Here is an 18,688-nt window from a genome sequence, read left to right as displayed (position 1 = left end):
TAGGTTGTGAGTATGTAATTCTGAAGAAATTGCAGGAAAAGTCAAACAAGAACACAGCCTTTCCTGGTAGAGCTGAGTTCCCTAGGGTACACAATGAGCTATTCCTTTTCCTGAGGATATTGAACCAGTACTTAGAACTTATCAACAGGAAACAGGTCAGGAGCCCTGGAATAGCAGGAAGTTCAAGAAGGATGATGGGCAGATTTTATTTGGGGGATCCAAGAAGATTGTGAACCAAGCACAAGGGTTTAGCAGGTTGTCTCAGGAGCAGTCTTAAAATTCGGGAGTTACTTCCTCTGTAGAGAGATTCTTGTGGTTTCCAAAAGGTACAAAAAGCAGAAAAATCTTACTTAAATGGTATATAACTTTTGTACAAGGCTCATTTTATTAAGAGATTTTCTCAGATTCTAGGTGCACCTATTATTATTCTACTAATTATTTCAATGTGTTTTAAAATATATATTTAGTACACTTTATTAATACCTCGTGACAAAGCCTGTTTACATATGTAGAACAGATATTTTTTTCTTTTCCTAAAACAAACAAACAAACAAACAAACAAAAACCTCCATGAGATGAATCAGAGACCCAATTCATCACTGGTGAACTAGGATATAAAATTGGTTATCTCCGTGCTAACATCTTTAAGAAGCCTTGGTATCCTGGACAAAAAGCAACCTGCAGGGAAAACTCTTCCACAATGTTAACTGTGTGGAAGCAGGGTTGCTACTGAGGAGACGTTTAGGAGCGTAAGTCAACTGCAGTGTAGATAAAATTCTAACTTGTAAATACAGCATCATATACTAGCTGGATAACATCAGCTGGAGGATGTTTGCCTTTTGTTTCACTGTACTTTTTCTAAAGAGAATTGTAAATGCTTCCTATCCTTTCTCTAAACATAGCTCTGTGACAATACTTTGAAGATTCTTTAAGACAAACAGTCTTTACCACTGAAAATCGCTATTGTTTCTCCTTTATTCCAGGTTATTATATTTAGCCGCCAGCTGCCAGTTGTGATAACCAAACACAGGAGAAAACTTATATGGTTTGGGGGCATCAGCAGAAAACTAGAGAAAATTCCTTTTGTTGATACTTCCACCATTAAACTCCAGGTCAAAGGTAAATAAAACAAACAAAAAACAAAACCAAAAAATGAGGACATGTTCTTCCAATTCTTCCAAGGTTTTTCCATTATAAAAAAAGACCTTTGGGGCTGGGGATGTGGCTCGAGCGGTGGCGCGCTCGCCTGGCATGCGTGCGGCCCGGGTTCCATCCTCAGCACCACATACAAACAAAGATGTTGTGTCCGCCGAGAACTAAAAAATGGATGTTAAAAGTTCTCTCTCTCTCTTTCTCTCTCTCCTCTCTCACTCTCTCTTTAAAAAAAAAAAAGACCTTTAAGTATCAGAAATTTTATTTTTATTTAAATGATTTCCACTGCCTCAGTGAATTAGGGTTTATTTTTACTTTATTTAAATAATATCTTTATTTTAAGGAGAAAATATGAAAATTAAATGTATCTTGGCTACTTCTTATGAAAAATGAAGGATTAGAAATTATATTGAATTTAGCAAATATTTAGTGAAAACCTCCTATGTGCCAACATGCTATTCTAGGGATGGCGAGTGGGAGAAAGATAATATACAAATAAGTAATATTTCCTTCCTGAAGATGATGAGGTATTTACATATCAACAGTCTCTTGAAAATAAGACAGATGTTTCAGGGAGCCCACGTTCCTAGCACAGTGGTTCAGATTGAATATAGAGGGGAATTTTATTTGAAGAGGATTAATTGACTTTAAAACAGATATTCTTTCCAAGTAGTTACTGACAATTTACAGACAAATTTTATTTTCTCAATGGCCCTGCACCATTAGCAGGAAAATAGACTGTTTTGCCCAGCATACACATAGAGGTTGATATCTAGAAGTGGCTGGTGGCTTACTCCAGATAACAATAGCAAGCACTGATACAGTGTCCAACTCTATAGGACACCATTCACAACAATTTACATATATTTATGATTTAGTCTTCCAACAATTTTAAAAGTAAATCCAATTATTATTTTTTGATGGAGAATTTGGGGCATTGAGAAATACAGTTAAAAGTACTGGTATGTTAATCTGGGGGGTGCAGACATGAGCCCTTCGATTTGTGAGTGGTGGGAATGTACTCAGAGGGAGCCAGGAAGCTCATAGCTTTCCTTCACTGGGTAACAGATGCTGGCAAGTTCTAGGGGTTCACTTCTCCATAGAACTTTGCAGTCCTGAAAAAGAGTACAGTGACACTGCAGAGAAAAGCCTTTTCCCCTCAATTCCAATTTGGAAATCCATATCTCTTTCCTTTTACTCTGTCAATCCAAAAACATAATGCCTGAAAGCTTAGAAAATGCATAGGAAGATTTGGCAGGCTGCAAGCTTTACATTTATTTATTTATTTTAAAAAATCAATCAGTTATAACTGGACCACCTCCTCCAATCACATATTGATTTCTGTGTGATATTTATACTGTCTCTGGAGGAGAGGAGGGGAGGGGAGGGGGAGGGGAGGGGAGGGGGAGGGGAGGGGAGGGGGAGGGGAGGGGAGGGGAGGGGGAGGGGGAGGGGAGGGGGAGGGGGAGGGAGAGACACTCCTAGTTCTATCTGAAAGAGAAAGAGAGAGAGAGAGAAGAGGAAAGGAGAGGAGAGGAGATTGAATATAAAGGAGAATTTTATTTGAAGAGGATTAATTGACTTTCAAACATATTCTCTCCAAGTAGTCACTGACAGTTTACAGACAAATTTTATTTTCTCAATGGCCCTGAGAGGAGAGGAGAGGAGAGGAAAAGAGAGGAGAAGGGAAGGGAAGGGAAGGAAGAAAAGAGAAAGAGGGAGGGAGGGAAGGAAATTATGTTCTTGTTTGTTCACAGAGCATCAGTGTCTGGTCCTCTGTGGTTCCAATCAATTTATTGGCAATTTGAACAATGTCAACTGAAATCTTCAAATTGTTGAAGACATTTCCAAGTGAACATATGAAAGGAAGGGTTGATTTCCAGGAAGCTGATTTCAAAGCCCATACACTGGTTTACTTCTGTATTTGCTCTTAGTCTTTTTGTGGCAGGTTTTTCAATGGCCTGTTTCAAATACCAGAGTTATAGATCTTTTTGAGCAATTTCTTTCAGATAAAGCATCTTAATGAGCACTTCTCACAGATAAAATATTTCCAGTTGTTACAGTTATCTGACAAAAGGACATTGTCTTCTAGGAATCTGCAGAGCTGGTTGGTTGACTGGGGTCTCTTTGTTGGTAACCTGGAAAGGCGAGTCAGCATATCTGAGGTTAGATGGGAGTGTGACAAGGATGCTTTTGAGGTTAGCACATGAGAGAGGCCTTTTTGTTTTAATATGGCACCCTCCTGTGGTGGTTTTACCCTCCTCCTTCAACAGCAGCAGTTTTGTCTCCATAAAAATATGTTAATGTAATTTTAACAGCTTACGAAGAAAAGGAAGCCATGTATACACAAAGATAGGTGGTAGATAGTATATGTCTCCTGACTCTTAATTCTCAAGGTAGTAGGATACTTGATTCTGCTCACCAGTCTCTCTAGTTCTATCTGAAAAGTTCAGTATGATAATTGCTTAATAATTATTATAATCTGTTTCCCTTAGTGCTCTCTAAACATTAAGTGATACAGAGAAAATGCACTTGATAATTATGTTATATTGCTCATTTAGACACTCATATTTTGTTTTATTTTCTTTAGGATAATGTTCAGAGGGCTGAGAAGAAGATTTAGAAGCTGTGAAACTACCTCTTCATGACATTAGCCTTACTTTCAATCAGGAGCCTGTGATATTGAAATGCTGATATGTCTCCTGAAGGGAATCCAGTGTGCACAATAAAATTAACCTTTGAATTGCCTCATCTTTCTAGTTATTCTCACAACATTTTCCTCTGAGACTTACAGGTTGGGGGAAGGAGAGGAGCCATCTTGCCAAAGCAAAGATGCCTGAAGTCCATCCTGAGGTATTTCCACCCAGTATGCATAGCCTGCTTTGAGCTTCTGCAAGTTTTTGGTGATAAAAACCTATGAGAGAAGATCTGAACATGAACCAAGAAAAAAAATTTTGCCTAGCTGGAAATAGATGGTAACTTTAGTTAAAAAGAGAGGGGGTTATTTAAAAAAAACAAATTAAACAAAAAATGTGGGGATACATCTTATAGATTTTTCTTCTGTTTCTGTATGACCAATGTAGTATTAAAGACAATGGGAAAAAGGCATTTGATATTAAAGTAATTTTAATGAATGGATTCAAAGTCTGACAATAGATGTCAACAAAAAAAAAAAAGGAAGGGGGTAGGTTATACTGACCCCTCATAAGCAGACGTAAAAAGATTTTTTATATCATATGACACTTGGATCACTCTTTCCTAGTATACTTCAATATCACCAATAGTTTAGGAGATTCCAGAAGCAATGTAACTGCAAATATATTTTGTTAAAAACATTTATAACTTTCATCATCAAATTTACACAGAAAATAATTTTGTATACCCATAATTATAATAGTTCAAGCCTTCCTAGCTTACCATATATCCTTAACACATTGTTTTCTCACTATTCTTGTAGAAATGAGCTTCAACTAATTACTGAATATAGCCAGAATATGCTTTTAATGTAGTAAAAGATATGTTGTAATTATGCATTCTGTTTCATATATATTTATGTGTAGAATGATTTTAGAGAAATATCTTGTTCACTTGTTAAAATGTTACTGAACTATGTTTAATACCAATTTAACATTTCATTTACCAAATACTTGGTTTTATTAGACCTATTCATTTCATGACATCACCTCAGTTTTTTATACTTCTGGTTTTCCAGATTATTCTATTGCTCTATAGCATGGAAAAATACATTGGAAAATATATGCAATAATCATGTATGTGTATGTTGAAGTGGGCTACATGTCAAGGAAGACTGTTTTTCTTATGGTCTAGTCTTTTCCTTTTCTTTTTCATTAACCAAGGACATAGAACTAATATACTCTCCTTGACTTCTGGAAAAGCAACCTGATTTTTGCTTCTCCCATTAAAAGGAAAATAAAGCATAGTAATTCCTACTTTATATCTTTTAAGTATTTATTTTTATAAATTTATTTTTATAAGTATTTATTTTAATAAATTTTATAAACTATTATAAATATTAAAGAATTCTATCTTAGGAGAATATTCTTTCTTTTAATAAGTAACATAGTATTTTCAGAGTGACATGTAACCATAAAGCTGAATTTACCATTTCTTCTTTGCTGTCTATTTGTAGAAGACTGGAGCCCTCTTTCAAACAAGCCTCTTTGCTGGCTGGCCAACTTTTCCAAATATCAGAGACATAGTAACAACTCTTTCCATTCTGAATCCAGTTTTCTGGACAAGGACTGCAGTCACAGGCTTGAATAGAAACATTTCACATTATTGTCACCACTGTAAAAATTAGTAGAATATCTCCCCAGACTAACCCTCTGTCACCTCCAGGAAAACTAAACACTCTAACCATGTGCAGCACTTAGCCATTCCCATGTGCAGCACTTAGCAATTCCAGTTTTTCTGATACTGAGAACTGTAAGATTTATATAATACTTTTGACCTACAATAGGTCTCTAAGAGTTGGTTTATTTAGTAATTTGGAGACATTTTCACCCAAATATTTCCTCTTCTATAAAAATTGATATGATTTTCTCAGTTTTATCAATCTTTTCCTTTCTTTGAATTTACAATATTTACAATCTTTTCTTGTTCACTTATTATCTCAGGCCTGTTAATCTTACTGCTCAAATTTAACCTGAAGTGTACTGAATAACTAGATGAATTGAATAGTAAGCCTTGAGTTCATGTTCAGATTCTGAGAGTTAAGCAAGAAATATTTCATGTGTAGCAGACAGAACAAACAGTACAACTTCAGGAATGATTTGAAAACATGTAGGTGAAGAAAATGGAAGAAGGATGTAAATGAACAGTATGCTTATTTTAGGACTTCGATGTAACTAAAAGGTAAGCATTAGTATTCAATGTTTGAAGGAATTTGTTTTAAGAAAGAATGTATTCACAAAAAGAAGATCAATTGCATAAAGTAGAACAAAGAGCAAAAATTTGACCAAGAGATCTGGCACAGTATTACAGAAGAAAAGATACTTAAACTTCCAGAACTGTTGTTTAGCTGCATTTTCTTCTTGAAAACTTAGTGTTTTCCATATACTATTGGAGTAGATAAGAGTAAAAAGCATCAAAATCATGTCCCCCTACTATAAAATTCTGAAGAACAATTTTGCAGAGAATAAAATATATCATTGTTTTTTTTTTTCCCTGAGGAGTTAGTGCATGCATTTGGATTTCTACTGAAAATAACTGATCTTATATCAATTACCCAAACTGAAAGAGTTTTGCATCAAGGTTTGACAATATTTCATCTGAAGGTCATGGTTTCTCTTCCATTGCGTAAAGTTCAACAATGCTCTTTCCAGGTAGATGAGTTTTTCTTGCTGCTGCATTGAGATAGTAGATACCTGGAAAACTACAGACAAGAAGACTCATTCCTACCAAAATATTGACATCTTATAACCAAGTAATCCTTCAACACAGACTAAAGAAAGCTCTAAATTACTGTTAAGTTTTGAGACTTGAATATGCATTATTTTAGATTTTTGAAAAATTTAAAATTTACATTTTTCAAGAATCAAATGTTAAAATTAGCTAGACACACAAAGATTAAGTATACCATGTTTTCTCTCATATGTAGAAATGAACAAAAATGACAAGAAAATAGAAGCTGGATTATTGAAGAAGTAGAGGAATAGGGTAAAATGGAACAGAAGGAAAAGAAAGAATAGTAGGGAGGGTGAATATAATCAAAGCATAATATGTGTACTCATGGAAATGCCACAATGAAACCCATTAATTACTACACTTACTATGATTAAGTAATTACTATAAAAAGAATCAAATGTTTCAAGGGATGCAGAGCAAAAAGCCATATTGGTATCCATGTTTTTTTTTTTTTCAGACTACCCAGTTTCACTAAGAGCAGATGAGTTTATCAATTTCTTCTTTATTTTTCCGAAGATATTTTTAATTTGACAAACCAATGAATATAAAATACTCTTCTCCCCTTTATACAAATGGTGACAATCTATTTACATGATGTTGTACCTTTTATTACTTTAAATATATATATTTAAAATTTATTTATTTTAATTAGGTACATATACATATGACAACAGAATGAATTTTGATTCATTGTACACAATTGCAGCACAACTTTTCATTTCTTTGTACACGATGTAGCAGCATCGCACTATATGTGCACTCATATATATACCTAAGGTAAGAACTTATATACTTTGGTTCTAGTTCTATAATGAAACATCAAGAACTTTCTGTTACTCTTTCATCATACCTATAAGATTCCATCATGTGAATGTCCCATATTTTTTTATTGCCTTTTAGGTGATTTGTAATTTTTCTTGTATGGCAAAAAGCATTATTGCATAAAGAATCTTAGTCTTACATCACTTTACATGTGCAAGTGTATTTTTAAGATAAGGTCAAAATTTGTGGACATTTAAATTGTATTAGATATTTCCAAACTACCATCCATATTATGAATTTACACATGTATAGTATAGAAATATGTAAATATGCAATTATCTTTTTATGTTTGAAGTTAAAGTTCTTTTTACATGCATAAAGTCAGAGGTATTTTCCTTTGTATGAAATGTATGATTATGTCCTTTGTGATTTTCTCCCTGTTGAGTTTCTAGTCTTTTATTTTTTTTATTATGCTCTGAGAAATAGTTCCAGCAAGCCCCAAATCAGCCTGAGCAGTGTTTTATAAGTTTACAATGGCACTGACCTTCAGAAAAGGCATGAGACATACTGATTAATAGTATACTTTTATAACCAAGAGTCCAGGAATTAGGGGACCAGATTATACTATCTTGTCAGCATTGTTTATTGATGACAGTGTAATATGTGATTTGTCCTTGGTTATAATGAGACCATGAAAGAATTGTGGTGCTGAGCCAGGTTACTTAGCCTCAGCAAAGTTTTGCCTTTGATATCAGCAAAATATAATAATCCCCAAGTGAGGCTCCATTTTGAGCTCCTTAGGACCAACATACCCTATAGACATGTCAGTGATTTCAGATCCAGGAGAGAAGCTGTATCCTCAGAGGACACTTTCAGACTCAGGAAAAGGTGCCACCTCTCCAGGATCCATCTGATGAGACAGACTTTGGCTAATGTATATGTTTACTTTTATGATGTTGTTGTGTCCTTACCTTATAATAGACTAGATTTATGAATGCTCTCATTCTGAGTCAGGAGAGTCTCTTTTAGCAACCGACCCTGTTATCTGATACTGTGTGCACAAACATGATGTGGAGGCAGATTTTGTATGATATGAGCTACAGTTATGTGTTTCTAGTTTGCATGTTGGGTTTGTGGTAGTTTATGCCACATAGATTCAGTATTTTTGATTAATTTTTAGTAAAAGAGTTTTATATGTGAGATTATACTTCTATATTTTAATTTATATTTTGATGTATGTGGAATTTATTTGATTGTAAGTTGTAAGGTATAACTTCAATGTTTCCCCCAGGTATCTACAGAGTTGTCTTAGTCATTTGTTGAATATCTTCCACCCCCATAACTCTTCAGTTGCTGCATTTAAATCACTGTAAATATCTAATAAACTACTCAGATTTAGTTTTGTTTTAATTATATTCAGCTCATCTATTTATTTATTCATATTTCAGCATGTCAGGGCCTTAATTACTTTAACTTTGTAATTTGTTTTAGTATCTGATACTTTAATCTGTACTAGTTTTTTTCCCTTACTATTCTAACTAGCTTACTAAGCTCATTTCTTTTAAAAAATCACTTTATAAAGTAGCTGCCTGTTCCTATTACAGTAAACACTTCTCTTAACATGCATTGAGTATTTATCTTATTTGGTTGCAATATAATTTCTTGAACTTGTAGTTTAATGTTTTTAATCAATTTTGGAAAATTTTTATTCAAAAGCCTTATAATAGTACTTTTGTCCAACACTTCCTTTTCCACTTTTGGCTCTACGATAACACATATTCTAGTGTTTCTTGTGTTTTGTGTCTCTCTCGCTCACTTTTGTATATTTTGCTCTTTTTTTACAACTCCTTTTTTATTCTCTATATTATTTCTGCTTCATTTTCTAGTCTATTAATTTGCCCTTCAGCTCAGGGGATATATTAAACTTTTTTGCAGGGGAAGGGACCAATGGTAGAGCAGATCATTGCTGTTGAAATTGTTAATGTATTATTAAGATATGATTGAACATTTGATACATTTTCATGCATATATTCCTGCAACAGACTATTTTTACAATGGAAATAATGAATTTAACTCTCACATAAAAGTTTCATCTTTATAACTCAAATTTTATTTTGAGGCAATTGTGAATTCATATGCAGCTACAAAAAATAATAAGGATTTCAGGTACCCCTGGCCCACTTTCCACCAAAGAGTAACATCTTGCAAAATTATAGGTCAATGACAATACCAGAATATTGAAATCGATACATTCAAGATGCACAGCTTCTCCATCACCATGTATGGCCATCATATTTCCTTTTATAAATAAGCATACCCATTACCCTCTTGCCCCATTGCTCCCAACACTAATCTATGTTCTAGTTCTATAGTTTTGTCATTTCAGTGATGTCATAAGTGGGATCTTATAGTATGTAACACTTTGTAACTGGCCTTTTCCATTCACAATAATTTCTTGGTGATTCACTGGATTGTTGTCATAAGTAGATAGATAATTCATTTTTTATTGTTGATATGGATTACCACATCTGTTTAACCATTTGCCTATTAAAGAAGATCTGTGTAGTTTTCTGGCTTTGCTCATTTCAAATAAAGCTGCTATACACCTGCCTGTACAGCTTTTAGTAAATATAAGCCCTCATTTCTCTGAGGGAAATGCTCAGGAGTGCAATTGCTATGTTCTGTTGGGGTAATAAGTTTAGATTTTTAAAAGAAATCACTGTGAGATTTTTTCAGAGTGATTGTTCCATTTTACTGAAGTGAGTAAGCCAGCTTCTCTTTACTCTCATGAGCACTTGATGTTGTGATTACTTTTTATTTTTAGCTCTCTGAGAGGTGTATAGTGATGTCTCTCTGTGGCTTTAATTGCTTTTTGTGAATGTTAATCACATTGATCATCTTTTCTTATGCTTACTTAAGTATATATGCTTAAGTCTGTATATCTTCTTTGAAGAGATGTATTTTGATTTGTTTTTTTATTTTCTAGTTGAGTAGTTTGATCTTTCACTGTTGAGTTTGAAAGTTTTTATATATTTTTTATATACTAGTCCATTATTGGATGTGAGGTTTGCAAGTATTTAGTTCATCTGTAAATGGTTTTTAATAGTGTCTTTTGTAAGGAAAACATTTTTAATGTTGAGGAACATGAAGCTTAACAGTGTTTTATTTTTATTAACTATTCTTTTGATGTCAATTCCAATATCTCTGCCTACCCTTAGATACTGAAAAAAAAATTCTCCATATTTTCTAAGAGTTTTATAGTGTTTGCTTTATAGTTGACACTATGACACATTTTGAGTTGATTTTTGATATTTTTATAAGATGTGAGACTTAAGACATTTTTTGCCAATGGATATGCAATTTATACATCAGTATTTGTTGAAAATGTTATTCTGCTTCATAGAGTTGATTTTGTATCTATATAAAAAATCAGCCGAGCATATTTGTGTGACACTATTACCAGGTTCTCTTGTATTTTGTTGCTGTATTGTTCAGTAATACACATAGCCCTCATTAATACTGCTATATGATGTTTTAAAATCAGGTAGATTGTTTCCTCCCTCATTATTCTTGCTTTAACTACTCTAGTTCTTTTGATGCTGCATATGAACTTTAGAATCACATTATCTACATCCACAAGAAATCTTGCTCATATCTTGAAAAGAATTGCATTAAACCTGCAATTCAGGAGGCTGAGGCAGGAAGGTTGCAAATTTCAGGCCAGCCTCAGCAATTTAGTGAAGCCCTGACCAACTTAGTGACATTCTGTCTCAAAATAAAAAATAATGACTGAGGATGAGGCTCAGTGATTAAGCACCCTGGATTCACTCTCTAGTACTTCAAATAAATCAAAACAGTAACAACAAACCCTTCGCTCCCCAAAAAAGAAGGAGGCTCCAGAAAACCATAAAAAAGAATTTGTAATGGTGAACATTCAAATAAGAATTACTGAATATGCAGGAAAATGTCACACTTGAATATTAAAGATATACAATTTATACATCAGTATTTATTGAAAAAAAATTTTTTTTTGGTTTGTGTGTGTGATTGTTATTTCCCCCAGGGGGAGCAGTAATCTGCATATGAATTTGAGCAAAACTGACATTTTTCCTGTGTTGAGTCTTACAATTCATGAACATGCCCTGTATTTCCACTTAGGTTTTTTATTTCTTTCATCTAGTAGTTTTCAGCGTATACATTCTGAACATGTTTTGTTAAGCATTTCATTGTTTAGAGTAAATACAATTAGTACTACATTTTTAATTTTGATGTTCATGTTCATTACTAAAGTATAAATATAAAATTGATTTTTGTGTATTTACTTTGTATTCTGACTTTGCTAAATGAACTTGTTAGTTCTGAGTAGAAGAGCTATGCCAGCTCCATTTACTCTGTAGAGATAGTTTAATAGAGAGCTACAGAATTAGCTTCAAATAAGCTCATGACATATTAATAATTATTAACTGGCAGTCATTAAGTGCCTATGTTGTTAAATAGGAGAGAGAATGGCAATCTCTAAGTAAATTAATTGATTAATTAATTGGTAAATTACTAATTAATTGGCAATCATTAGTAAATTAAAAATAATAATAAACTATACATGTCAGTCAAATCTAAAGGAGTAAAACTCAGATCTTCTAGAGAAAAATAGGGGAAAAAGGAAGAAAGTGAATAGAACTGTAAAATGATTTCTATTTTTTAACAAGAAAAAGGAGGTAAACAAGATCAAAAAAGGAATCTGATAAAGATAGGCTGATCTTACTTGTAATAAATGAAGTGGCCAAATTCTACTCTTCCTAGCTGCCATTTAGGTTCATGAATTATTAGAAAAATGAAAACAAAGTAAATATTAAGATTGGCCCACTTAAGATCTAGTTAACTCTGCCTTTTGGGGAAACAAGGACACAATTTGGTTGTGCTCCTAATAATGAACATTATCATGAAGGGGAAGATTATAATTTGTAAAATAAAGCAATTTGCATCATCATTACTTTGCCCATCTCCCCCTTACTGGCCAAGGCAGGACACACAATAGGACATTAAATTACATATTTCACATTCTGATTTGTTTTACTCACTAACATTGCTGCTAAAAAGAAAATATTGGAAATCAATAACCAAGAACTAGAGAAGGTAGGAGTTCATGCCCTGCTTCTCTGTGGATCAAGAAACTCTGGTTCAGCTGATTGGATTATTTTTTCTCTTATCAAAGTTTGGACCTAACCAGAGTGGGGGAATAGGACAATGGTGTTCTTTATTTTATCTTGTTAGCTATTTGGCAAACTTAGTAAAATGTAATAATTTAATTTTTAGGAACTTGAAATATAAGATGCTTAATTTTGGATTAGCTGTATTTTAGAAGCGATTGTTGCTCTGTTTATTACTCTCTGATTAGCTTGTACTATACAAAACTATTAAAACTAGAGAAAGGGAAATGAGACTTCTCTTTTTTTATCCTAAATGGGAAGCAAAATACTTCACCTTTATTGGTGTTGAGGTTGGAATTAATTTCCAACAAGTAAGGTTAACATTGTAATTACCTGGGGTAGCATAACAAAATACTTCTAAAGCACCCCAAATAAAAATATGTGCTGTACAAAGTACATTAAATCTAGCTAAGAATATATGAGAAGACCCAGGAAAATCATAAGGTTGATAACAACAAAAATAAATGAAAGCTACTACATTTGGACAAAATTCAAAGGAAAAAGTATTACATCTGTGTAATACTTATTTACAGCTATAAGATAAAACAAAAATCTTTTACTTGTTAGATTTTTCCAGAAATTACTGCTAGTCTTAAACATATTAGAGTCTAGCTAGTGTCTCATTATTTTTATCAAAGTAACTTTATTTTTTTTCAAACAATTTTTGTCTAAAGATATAAAGAAAAATTGGCATATCCTACATTCATAGGATTAAAATATTTTTAAAAAACACAAGCAAGTATAACTGACATAGCTTGTTATCATCATCATTATCATCATCTATCATACTTATATACTCTATTGTTATTTTGTGTAAATTCAAGAAAATATTCTTTTTAAATCAAATTATAGCATAACATACAGTATTTTGAATGTTGCCCTTTTTTTAACCTAATAGTGTACCATGAAGTTATTTCTATAGCAGTGCATAAAAAAGATTGCTTCTCTCTCTCTCTCTCTCTCTCTCTCTCTCTCTCTCTCCCTCCCCTTCATGGTACTCTATTGTATAGATGAAATATTAGTTATTTAAATGGTCTCTTATTGATGTACCATTTGGATTTTTCCAGTTTTTAAAATTTCCTACTGCTGTGTGTGCAAGTTTATCTATAAGAGAAATTTATAATGTGGAATTACTAGGACAAAATTAATTAGTATCATTTACAATAACTAACAATTCTTAGAAATATTATTGTCATAGTTTATCTAATCACATCTCATGCACTAGACAGAGAATAAGACAAAATTATATATATACTGACATCAAGTATTATTGAAGACATTTAAAATGTCCAATGTACTTTTATAGACATATATTATATGATTTTTTATCATCTGATTGTTGTAGTTGGACACTGTAGATTTTATTTTTATATATAACCAAATTTTATATTCCATTCACTTGACAATATTGCTATAAGGTGTTATCTATTCCGTTAATTTTGTTCTTAATCAGATACAGCTTTTTAAATTTTTAAGTTTCTTTTATTCCCTTAATATTTATAAAAGAAACATTGAAATTTATTTTATAGAATTAATATTTAAACTACATCTGCAATGAGTTCAATATGGATTTTTGTGTTGTAAAGTTAGAAAAGAGGTTGGAACTATTTCACTAAACATCCCAAGTTTTGAAAGGGATCAAATTATATTCTATGCTTGTATGGTTATGTCAAAATGTACTACAATATTAAGTATAACTATAATAAACTAATAAAAAATAATAAAAGGTCCTCAGTTTTTACTGAAGAATATCAAGATGTTTACTGACTTACCATTAGTTCTATTTAAATGAATTTTTCTAGTGTGTTTGATAAACAGATATTTAACATATGCACATCTTAATAGATGGACTAGAATTTACTTAAAATATTGAAAACAAAACAGAAGGAGGGTAGATGGAGAAGGGAAGCTTCCTGGAATTTCTAACATTTGTGTTGGGCTGTGTTATTTCATCTGAGAAGATACACAGGGTAACAAGAATGATTTGAGTTTTAAAAGATTTCTCTAAGAATCATTAGAAAATTAATCTTCTAGCACTATGTGAGCAAGATCAAGCTGTTAAAGAAAATCTAACACTTTCCTTTAGCCTTCTCAGAGCTCATTGTACTTCCTGTTCAGCAGATGCCTCTGAGATAGAGAAATGATTTGCCAAGGTCATCACAAAAATTATCCAAATATAACCTCCATAACTATCTTTCTAAGCATATTTTTTCAGTGCTATCAGAAGCCATATTAGAGGTTCTTAGTTTTCTTTATGGATTTGGAAACTCCATAATTGTTCTATTTTATACAAATTTCATGTGCTAGACATGGAAACATTTCTCTAATATGAATAAAAGGAATAAACCAGTGTGCTTAAGTATGGCTCAAATATAGCTCTTAGCTTTGCTTTAAACATTTGAAATTGTACCTTCTTAATGTGCAGTGAAACACATTAAAATAATCTGAAAAAGTCATTTGGAATAACTGTATATTAGAAGAGTATATCTGAAATCCTTCAATCCTTTGGCATGCTAATGTGACTCACAAATAGAATCAGAATAATAGTAATGAGAGGGAGGTTGTAGCTCAGTAGTAGAGTGTGCCTAGTGTATGTACAAGACCCTGGGTTTGATCCCTTGCACCATGAAATAAATAAAAGAAAGAAAGATGAAAGAAAAAAAGAAAGAAACAAAGACTAAGAAACTATTCTCATTGTTTTTTTCTCAAGGAAATATATAAGATTAGATTTGAGTTAAATAAGATGTAAGCCATCATTGATGTTATCAGTAATATCTAAGTGCACATAGATACATAATAAATAATTATCCTATAATTTAAATCAGAAAACCTTTATTTATATCATTTAGACATATTCAAATAGTTTTTAACTGGTTTTTCATTCACTTGGAAATCATGAAGTTTTTATGTAATGACACACACATAATTATATGAACGTATAATTTATAACTTATATATGTTAATAGATTTTTTAAAAATATTCTTTTGTACTTACATTTGATGCCCAAGAAAATGGATGTTGTTAACAAGCCTATGCAGAAAATCCATGAAATCGCCATCACAACACAGCATGTTCCTAAACATGAAATTGGGACAATGAAATTGAATTAGAGAAAGTACCAGAAAGCGATGGGTCAGAGATAAGATGAGGCTGAGCAAAAGAAGGAATTTATATTGGGCCTTCTCACTGGAAAATTATGGAGGCCTGGAATTTTTATTATGTGTAATAGAAAAAAGAAAACCTTTTTAAAAACTTTTTGAAATGAAAGTGATAATTTGGGATGCATCTGATTTGGAAAATATCAAATAGATTTAATAGTATACCTCTTGGTCTTTATGCATAGTATCACAACCTTACTAATTAATTACATGTTTTCTTTTTCAACAATCTTTAGGAATTGTCACAAGCCAGGGAGCTGCCTTGAATTTTTGAGAGCAAGAATGCAGTTGTATCTACCATACCTCTTTTAAGTATCACTTAAATATGACTGATTAAAATATATTTCTTTATTAGTTATATAATTTTGGATAAAGAATAAAATTTTCCAGCTAATTTTATAATTTTTAGGGAGGAAAATTTAAGAATGTGTGATTTATCATATTAACACTACTCAAAGAAAAATAAATAAAATTTATCTTTAGATAGTGTGGTAGGGTTCCTTATCCTTGGTACCTGTAAATAGTATTTTATGTGGCAATAGACACTTCGAAGATGTTACTAAATTAAGGATTTGGAATGGAAGGTTTACACTGGCTTATTTGGATTTTTATAAGCAAGAATCAGATGATTAGAGACACAAAATGTGATGAAATGATAGAAGCAAAGAAACGTTAAGGTGTTATGCTGTTGGATTTGCAGATGAAAGAAGAGAGCCTAGAGCCAAAGAAAGCAATAAATGCAAGACTAGAAACTAGAAATGACAAGGGGACAGATCCTCCTGTATAACCTTACCAACATCTTGGTTTTGGCACAGTAAAATCCATTTCAAATTTTGATCTCTAAAATTTTAAAATGATAAATTTATGTTGCTAAGTCTATGATGACTTGTTGCATCAACAGAAACACACTAATACAAATATTAAATAAGAAGATATAACTGACTACTATAGCAGGCAGCTCCAGGATGATATTTTTTCACTTTTCCCATTTTTTATTTCTTAGTATTTATCAAATAATTTGGAGAGTGTTTGATTCAAAAATTAAAATAATTAAAATGATATAATTTATTTTACTTATTTTCTAAATCTTGAAATGCATCTTTCTTTCTTTCTTTCTTTCTTTCTTTCTTTCTTTCTTTCTTTCTTTCTTTCTTTCTTAAGAGAAAAGGGCACATATTTGTTAAGTCTCCCATTCTTTTCCTTTTTCACCTTTATTTACTCCACTTCATCTCATTTAGTATGTCAGGCATATGAAAATATTCTAAGTAGGTTATCTCAGATTAGAAAAAAATAAATCTTAGACTCATCATAGAACAAGAAACAAAGCAGAAACTCAAGTCTTACCCTAAAAAATTAGAACTCATTACCTGAAAGTTTGGTGGAAGTCAGACATTTCTGAGAAGTTTCTGATGTTGGATTATCCCACTGAAGAGAGGTGTATATTTCTTCTTCGTGCATGGCTGAGAGGCTTTGATAGGTAAAGCAGCCAGTCCATGCAGGAGGCATATACAAACAGCTCCACTTGTGGTTAGGAGCAAGTTGGTGAATGAAGTGAAACTGGCTACTTTTTTCGCAGTAGTGGGAAAATATGTTTGGGTTTAAGAAATAGAACTGATGCATCTTCATTTGAAAGTGGAAGTTTTTGAAGTGTAATTGGTAAAGAAGGAAATGAGATCCTATTGAACTTGATATGGCCAATGGTAGAACATGGTTCTGCTCTGGTTTCCAAAGTGTCACAAATACAGAAGGTGATGGCCCTGGGTTAGTTTAGAAAGGATATATGTGCAAACAATGTCCTTCTATTTGGCACAAGACATGAAGCAGAGAGATGGCTTAGACAATAGAGATACAAGGCAGATCACAATGGGCAAACCAGGATGTAGATCATCACTATGTGTCCTTAAGAAAGTTAGGAAGGGATTTCATTCCTAAAATAAATTTACCTGCTGTATGTTAATTTGGGTAATACTAACAGCTGTGATAAGTAAACCTCAAATATCGGTTAACACTATAAAAGTGTGTGTATATATATATATTTTTTTTTTTGCCTAGACAGCAAGCTTTCAATAGTAATTTGACTTTATAAGGGAGGCACAAATTATTTAGAGCACAGATGGCCATTTGTGTTAATCCTGTGACTACGGCATCAGTATTGAGAAATTCATTCCTTTAATCATTATTCATTTTTTAGCCACTTCTTCTTATGGGCAAAGGTCATGCCTCAGTAACTTCAGTGTTTCACTGTGTCACTGTTGTTTCAGTGTCTCACTAGATTGGTTGTTGCTCTCATAATAGGCTCCCAGAAGCAAACAAACAGCACATGTAAGGGATCAGGTAAGGGAATTCACTAAAGACTAAAGTTTTTGCAAAGGTTCAGAGAAGAAAAGCAGGATGGTGAGATACACACTGGGAAGCTGTTATCAGTCATAGGCTTATGGAGGGTGTTTATTGGAACTTTGTAGTTTCCTTCTTTACCAATTACACTTCATATAGAACAAACAGACTTTGCTAAACCAAGGCCCTGAAGGGAGAGAGTCAGTGGAATCAATATTCTACTTTTGATCATTGCCAGTGCCTCCCATTGGCTGGGGTAACTGGAAGCCAGAGGCCAAGCTTGTCTAGATAATATGTTAATTTTTTGAGTTCAGCTTCCCAAGACACATGATGGGGCTGAGAGGGTCTCCAGGGACAAATGAAAAATATCCAGCACATTCTCTAAACATTTCATGTAATGTTTTTGTGACTTGAGATGCTAATCTGAATAAACCAGGTGACTAAAATCTATGTAACCTTTAAAATGTCCCAAGTTCTGTTTAGAGGAGAAAAGAGGAAGAAGCCATAATCATACCAAATGTGAACTGATATGAATGACATGAATAAAGGTCCTAGTAGCTATTATTCATTTCCAGTTTCTCTTCAGATTTTATTAGCACTAAGCATTGAGTTCAGAAAGACCTAATTTTATCAAATACACTGTATTC

At 32.7% G+C, this 18,688-nt stretch overlaps 1 protein-coding gene across 1 annotated transcript; it reads right to left on the bottom strand.

Moving 5' to 3' along the window:
- Positions 1 to 2,626: 2,626 nt before the first annotated feature.
- CLEC9A (C-type lectin domain containing 9A) lies at positions 2,627 to 17,236 on the bottom strand. The gene is made up of 6 exons (XM_081309830.1): positions 17,075 to 17,236; positions 15,544 to 15,624; positions 6,401 to 6,547; positions 5,276 to 5,427; positions 3,945 to 4,066; positions 2,627 to 3,290 (listed from the first exon to the last, which is right to left on the bottom strand). The coding sequence occupies exons 1-6, from the start codon at positions 17,211 to 17,213 to the stop codon at positions 3,158 to 3,160; spliced, it is 774 nt and encodes a 257-aa protein (XP_081165956.1). The 5' UTR covers positions 17,214 to 17,236; the 3' UTR covers positions 2,627 to 3,157.
- Positions 17,237 to 18,688: the final 1,452 nt, after the last annotated feature.

The sequence above is a fragment of the Spermophilus citellus genome (genome assembly GCF_964194105.1).
Source record: "Spermophilus citellus genome assembly, chromosome: 10".
In the NCBI taxonomy this organism is placed as follows: Eukaryota; Metazoa; Chordata; class Mammalia; order Rodentia; family Sciuridae; genus Spermophilus; species Spermophilus citellus.
This window is presented reverse-complemented; position numbering and strand designations above follow the sequence as displayed.

Coding starts and splice junctions, on each gene's coding strand:
- CLEC9A (XM_081309830.1), bottom strand. CDS start 17,213: ATGCCTCCTGCATGGACTGGCTGCTTTACCTATCAAAGCCTCTCAGCC. Junction 5,428..6,400: donor GCAAAACTCTTTCAGTTTGG/GTAATTGATATA, acceptor TTTCTATTCAAG/CCTGTGACTGCAGTCCTTGT. Junction 4,067..5,275: donor TAGACAGCAAAGAAGAAATG/GTAAATTCAGCT, acceptor CTTCTCTCATAG/GTTTTTATCACCAAAAACTT.